Genomic DNA, 7,408 nt, shown 5'->3' with positions numbered 1-7,408 from the left:
TATTTCCATCATTAGTTTGTTTTTACAGGTGTTTTGGCAGATTGTGGTGGCGCGTCACCAGGCATCTCTATTATTACACCCGCCCTGAATGAGGCACTGAGTGGATCTTGTTTGCAAGTCCCTTGCAGCTTTAAAGGAGAGAATTCCTTTAAAATCAATGAAGTAACTTCTGGAGTGTGGATTAAAAGTCCTAAGAATATCTTCGACACTTACAATGGAGTTAACAAATATCCAATAGAAATTATTGGAAACCTAAGTCAGAAAAACTGCACCACTCTGTTTTCTAATGTTAACACAAGTAATGAAGGCACATACTTCTTCAGAATTGAAATCAGCGGTGACAGGGCTACAGCTTGTGCTGATCCTCTTCAAGTAAAAGTTAAAGGTAAGTTGTTTTCTTTAAAGCAGCGTTAGATTAAGAATAAAATTAAACACTTTTATCCTAGACAGCTACATTACCTTGCGCAACTTTGTTTTTATTGTTGTGCCAGACCTTCCCCCAGCTCTTTTAGTTACTTCAGTTTTTAAAAGCAAGTTAAAAAGGCAATAACCTTAAAATAATTCATACAAAATACAACCCAGAATGATTTAAACAAAAGAACAGTGAATTTATGCATAAGAACAAAGGCATCAGATAACAGTAGCCTTCCAAAAGTGGTGGCTGGTGGCAAGTTGAATTAAAAGTTAAAAGTCAAGTTTGATTTTAAACAGAAACATATGAATTAGTCTTTGAACAAAAGCTTCTGTATAAAACTTAAAGGAATTAACAGATTATTTATGTTTATTCTAGAGCTTAATAGCACAGAAATTAAAACTTCTTCTATGCAAACATGAGGGATCAAATTTAATTCAGAACACAGCAGCAACCGGAAATGTATTTTATAACATATTTTTAAAAACTGTTTAACAAACACAAGGCCAGAGCAGAAATTTAAGAAACAAACCTGAGCAGCAATTTTGATCAGCTTCAGTTCGTTGAGTAATTTTAATGACGTCAATAAAGATGCCGTTGATGCAATCTAAGCTGTTAAAACTAAAGGTTTTCAGTCTTACTTTGACAAGATATCTTGTGAAATTTTTCCAGGTTTTTAAGATCAAAGTCATCTGACATAAAATTTAGATATTTTAGACCCAAATTATTTAGGTCCAAAGCAACATATAGTCACTGTGGCCTTTAACCAACTGAATCTAGCGGAACCTAAATTTTTCAACTTTGGTAAAAAAAACGATGATTTACTTCTAAGCAGGAATAAATTGGGATATATTGACTCATTGTAAAGATACTTAATCATTAAAGTTAATGAACCAATGTTGTATTTCTGACAGAGATACAAACTTGTGCTTCATATTATATTATATAATAGATGTTATAGTTCTCTTTAAAAGTTAGCTTCTTGCTTCATATTTTAAGATGTCCAGATTTTTTCTGCTTTTCACCAATAAACAGTGTGATATATTGTTTTATCTTATAGTTAAAGGTGTAAGTTAAATGTTCCAGACCCCAATGACCATCTAGTAATTAATTTTGCCATGTCAAATTTACTGATTTGATTGTTACATTCTAAACACTTTATGAAGAAAGCACCTTCAGTGCCTGGGTATAAACTGTATGAGATAATAATAATTATTTTTAAACATGGACTGTTGTTTCAATTGTCTATGGATAGATTCTCCTTGGAGTCCCAGCATTAATATCCCTGTTGGTGATCTGAAGGAGCATCAGTCTGTCAATATAAGCTGCTCAGCTGTGACTCCCTGTCCACACTCACCTCCTGAACTCACCTGGAATCTCCAACAAGACTCTGAGAGACAAACAGAGAAAAACACAGATGGAACTTTTACAACTAAAATCCAAAAGACCATCAGTCTGTCAGACACACATGATGGATACAACATCAGCTGTTCTGCCAGATATCCTGTGAATGGAGGAAACAAGACAGCAGAGACAGAAGTGACTCTCAGTGTTTCATGTTAGTGATCCTGTCAGCACGTCATGGTTCAGCTGTTTCTGATCAATAAAGTTAATGTGTGTCCCATTTTCCTCAGATGCTCCTAAAGACACCTCAGCATCCATCAGTCCATCAGGTTTGGTGTCAGCAGGTAGCTGGGTGGAGCTGAGCTGCTCCAGCAGAGCCAAGCCTCCTGCCAGCTTCACCTGGTTCAGGAACAGCAAACATGGAGCCATTAATGTATCTGTGGGGCAGGTTTACAGCTTCAATGTTACTGAGGGAGGAGAGTATTACTGTGAGGCTAGAAATGATCTGGGGACTCAGAGATCAGCAGTGATCATCCTAGATATTAAAGGTATTTTTTCTGAAAATATTCAGGATATGTATATTACTTATTATTTCCTTTGTTTGCTTTATTTAAATAACTTGAACCTCATTGGTTTCAGTGGTTATATATATCAGCTCTATGTATTTGCAATTTTCAAAACCCACTTGTATTTTCTTTCTTTTGGCACAGGAAACCCTCTATTTTTGACTCTGCTTCTTGCAGGTATTATTGTCATTGTGCTCATCTTATTGATGATAATGATTTGGTAAGTATAGGCAACTAATGCTGTTTAATCAGATCCATAACAATATAAACAGATGAAATTCTCTTATTACCTATTGCTACTGAACACTGTTCTTAAGCAACATGTCTTTCTCTAACTATTTGATAACTTTTAAATTTTAAAAGGCTCTTACTTTAAACCAAACAAGAAAAATCTGTTTTGACAGATATTTCTAAGGTGAAATATGAAATATGAATATATTCTGATTATGGGGAAAACGTATCAAATGTCTGTCAATTCATAGAAAACAAGATGGGGAAGACTCAAAAAAAATTTCTATGATCATGTTTTATTTCTAAAATAAAAAAATAAAAAAGTTATTAACATAAAAATTTTTTTTTAGTTTCTTCAGCAAATTCCACCAACTTTTAACCAAATCTAGTTTTAATAATGTTTATACTAAAATGCATATTTAGACCAGACTTGATTTTTCAGACTTTCAGTCTGCGTCTTTATACTTTCCTCTAAAACACTTGTCTCTAATGTCTTCCAGGTGCTTTAAGTCCAAACGTTCAAATCCAAAACAGACTCAGGTGGGGAACTTTTAGTCTTCTGTTCAAAGCAATACTGCTGCAAGTTCTCATTTAAAGGTGTTTAATAACATCAATATTTTTTTTTTTCCAGAATCAAACAGGTGAAGAGGCTGATGTTGAAAAGGCAGCTGATATACCAGAAGAAGAAATCCATTATGGGCAGGTAAACTTCTGTAAGAAGGAACCAGAAGCTTCTACTGTCTCACTGCAAGACTGTGGGGAACAGGAAACGGTTTATGCACAAGTCAAAGCATCAAACGCAGGAAACAGCTCAACACGAACTCACGATAGACCAGAGGATCTTTATGCTCAAGTGAATGTAAAAAAACTTCACAGAAATCATACTTAAACCTATCCCCCAAAAAATCTGAGTCAAAGTAGGATAAAAATATCCATTGTCCTATATAATATGTCAAATGCTCAAATTAAGAAAAGTCCTTTTTATATGCATCAGTTTGATAAATAGCACATCATCGAACTGGAGCTTGCAAGCTCCGGTTGAAGAAAAAAAAAGAAAAGCTGTCTTGTTACCACACTTCCTCCTTTAACCAGACCCTTGCATAATGTTGGGTTGTCTGTAAAAGCCCACGTTGTCTGTAAAATGTGTTTCCTTTTTTAGACATCACGTTTTAAGCTTTGGACCACAGTCAGTGGCTGGTTAAAGCTTGTTAGACACATGTACAGTAGCAAGAAGACGTCATTTTTTTCTGGCAGCCTTGTTTTGAATGTTCTCATTGTTTGGAGTCTGAAAATCTTCCCATTTACACTACCCTTTTGAAACTCTGCCGAGAACGGTTGTAGCAGGGTGAACAAGATAACTGTTAAATGTAAATGGAAGGCAATTGAACGGGACCGTGCCAGACACAACCGAACCGTGCTAAATCTAGCATTAGTTTTGGCTCGGTTCTCTTATATCCAGGAGCACAAGAGCAGACTCAACTCCTATTTACAGTCAGCTGACTCATGTCTGTCCGGCTGTACAATTCATAGATCTCTTCACCTGTTCCCAACACAAACTTATTCTCAACCTATTAATGATAAATTACATTGAAAGAGCGTGGTGTGACCTGGAATGATGCCCAGATTGATGCTCTCATTGCACATTTGGCAGAGGACTCTATCTGGGCACACAAGTTCCTGAATGTCAAGGGCGCCGCCATTTTTGTTTTTTTGTGTAATTACCGTCTTGAGAGCTGTGCTATGCTGTGCTATGATGTGTAGATGGTTGTAACAACCAAGCTTAGCATGGTTACCTGATCCAAACGCGGTCTGAACTCGGCACAGATCATTTCAGAGGGCTAGTGTAAATGAGGCAATAGTCTTGGAATAAACTTTTCGTGCAGTGTCCCAGAAAATTGCGTTATTTGGTCAAGACTTATATAGGTACAACTTTTAACAACCCATAGCTGCATATATAGAATCGGCTCAGAAAATATAACAGAGAAGAGGGAGGCTTTTTGTTAAGTCTCACCGACACCAGGTGTTTGTTAAGCAGGTTTAACAAACTCAGATTAAAATCCTCAACTCTAATTAATCTAGCATAAGCCCGGGAAGTCTTAGTTTTGGGTTTCACAACGGCTGCTATGAATTAGTTTAATCAACTCTAAGTAGGTCCACTCAGAGTTAAACATGCGTGTAACAAGTATTAAAAGCCAATATCAGTGAAGCACCGATTTGACGAGTCACCATGACAACAGGCAACAGGGAGTGTCTATTTCAACCCACTGGAACTAGAGATGTTAATGCAGAATTTTGAAAAAGAATTTTTAAAATTGTTTAAAAGACAGAGCATTTATTAAAAGCACTCTCCTCTGTGTTGTTCCATTTGTATATCACGAAAAACTGAACTCTAATAAAAGATGTTCTAAATCACGTTTTTGCCAGCATAAACTGAATTTCAGAAAGTAAAAACCTAAACTGTACATGTAAGGATTAAGTTCTATATACCTAGAAATGTTTAGATATTTTAAGTGGCCATTTTGACCTTTATCAGCTTGACTGAATATGTGTTTATGATATCTGACATACATGTCATTCATAGTCAAAATTATAAAAATAATGACCAGGAACAATAGGAATATGAATGAATCATTTCAAGAAATCCAGAATGTTTATTTTACATGTGAAGAATGTCATTTTGTTTGACATTAACATTTTTACTGGAAAAAATCTAAATCTATATAAGTCATTTGTTCTTAAAATAAGTGCATTTGTTCTTAAATTGAGAAGGTTAAAGACACATTTTGCCAATGGAACAAGACAATTTACATTTAAAATAAGAAAGCACAATTACATTGTCTTATTTCAAGTGCATTTTATCTAAACACCTTATTCTAAGAGTAAAAATACTAATTCTATTGGCAAATCATTTCATTTACCTAGTCAAATTAAGGGTAAATACACTTAATTTAAGAAATTTTTACTCTTTTCTAGATTATTTTTCCAGTGTTGACAAGGATTTTTTTTTTAGAAATATCAAAAACACATATTCAGTCAAACTAATACATCTCAAAACGGCATTGACATTGACATAGAGTTGTAACCATGATAACATTAGGGGTTTATCTATTGAATTGTTGTGGATCAATATATCTATTTAGGTAAAATCTTTGGGTAGCAGGTTCTCCCCCTGGATATGTGGGTTCTCTCTGGGTTCTCCGACTTCCTCCCACATTCTAGAAACCTGACTGTTGGGTTGACTGGCCTCTCTAAATTGGCCTTAGGTGTGAGTGTGTGTGTGCATGGTTGTGTGTCTCTGAGTTGCCCTGCGATAGACTGACGACCACCCTTGTTGGGAGAAAAGGCACTAATGGGAATCTTTAACCATTTTAATTTAAGATCACGGCTCTATCATATAGACACATACAAAAATGATGGATGAAATGGAAAATGTTATTTATCCGTTAATTTCATTTTATATTAATTTATTAGCCCAGTTGTTAACCTGAATCACCTGATAGTGAAAGCTATGTTTTGGGGTATATGACAGTGAGGATATGTATGTTATATGTATGTTATTATAATTTGGATATTATTAGCCCAATGCTATCTAAACAATCATGCGACCTACAAAGCTTTGCCTCCTTTGTAAAATGTTATATTTTGTAGCATATAATGCATGCTTTATTTTCTTTTAATTCGGAGCAGAAGTGTTAAAAGTTTTTTTTACAGCACAGTATTATTCGGTTACTATTAAATGTATTGATAATTAAAGTTTACAAAATATGAGCCTCTTTTTGTCTGCCATTCATTTATTAATTCAGTTTGATCTTTAAACTATAAGATTAAAAATGTCAAATGATTATGTCAAAATATTTATATAAAATAAATTAATCTAACCATATATTTTTCTTTTAAAAAAAATATTTTTTTCTGCATTGCATTGCATATATCTGCTGCTGTACATTTCTGTGCATGTGCTTGTTGGTAGAACAGCTTTAGCATAAACAGAAATTGCTAAGAATAAAAATTCAACAAGTTTACTGAAAATTAGTTATGATGTGGTAACAGATTTTCATATGAACAAAGAATGATGATAAAATGATTAAATTAATAGGAGCTGAGACATTTTCCACTTTTTTCAGCTGTGGTGAAGCAATGTTTTATTGATGCTCTTCATTATCTCCTGAATGAGCTGGATACAGCTTCAAAATCTCAACACCTGGCTACTATAAGAGGTTTTTATTTTTTTAAATAGATGTCTCAGAAAACACCTACAGGTGCTTGAACCCGGTTACTTAGCTGCTAGCCAATTTTTATCTTTAGGTACCACTTTATGCGTTCCGTATAAATTAATAATGTATGTTGCATCTGTAGTTCTATATCAGTTGGTTGTGCTGTTTTTTTATATCTCTCTTTGCAGCGATGAAGCAGACTGCTGTTTTGTCAATATCTCTCTTTTCTTTTATCTTTTTTCAACTTTTCTCCCATTTTTTGTAGTGTCTACATAACATTAATTATTCCCTACATAAACCCTGATAAAAGTATTTACATATATAAATCAAGGAGAGCACTTTGGCGAAAGTGATAATGTTGGGCTCTTTCTGGCATTAGGACAACAACTCATATTTCCACATTGCCAGATAGGACACACGCACAAAAATATGCCCTCCTCAAAACGCACGCACAGATTTCTTTTTTTCTTTTTCAGACAAATCAACTTCAATTTCACTCTTTTGGGTGAAAAAACTATCTGAACCAAACCTGTTCCTACATGAAAAATTGTTTGCCACTTATAGAAATGTATAAATGAATAAGGACTAAACCACATACACAAGGAAGTTGAGCTCCATCTTATAAACTCAACATAAACCTT

General features: G+C 34.5%; 1 protein-coding gene across 1 annotated transcript in view; it reads left to right on the top strand.

The window, feature by feature from the left end:
• LOC107104574 (sialic acid-binding Ig-like lectin 13) overlaps positions 1-4,150 on the top strand; it is a 27,139-nt gene extending 22,989 nt beyond the window's left edge. Inside the window, exons 4-9 of the mRNA XM_015404590.1 lie at positions 29-385; positions 1,668-1,970; positions 2,047-2,304; positions 2,467-2,542; positions 3,054-3,093; positions 3,185-4,150. Coding sequence (XP_015260076.1) covers positions 29-385; positions 1,668-1,970; positions 2,047-2,304; positions 2,467-2,542; positions 3,054-3,093; positions 3,185-3,442 — 1,292 coding nt within the window. The 3' untranslated portion in view covers positions 3,443-4,150. The remainder of the gene's footprint in view (positions 1-28; positions 386-1,667; positions 1,971-2,046; positions 2,305-2,466; positions 2,543-3,053; positions 3,094-3,184) is intronic.
• Positions 4,151-7,408: the final 3,258 nt, after the last annotated feature.

This window comes from Cyprinodon variegatus, unplaced genomic scaffold (assembly GCF_000732505.1).
Source record: "Cyprinodon variegatus isolate N-32 unplaced genomic scaffold, C_variegatus-1.0 Scaffold1797, whole genome shotgun sequence".
Classification (NCBI taxonomy): domain Eukaryota; kingdom Metazoa; phylum Chordata; class Actinopteri; order Cyprinodontiformes; family Cyprinodontidae; genus Cyprinodon; species Cyprinodon variegatus.
The sequence above is the reverse complement of the archived record's forward strand: the minus strand, read 5'-3'. Positions and strand labels throughout refer to the sequence as shown.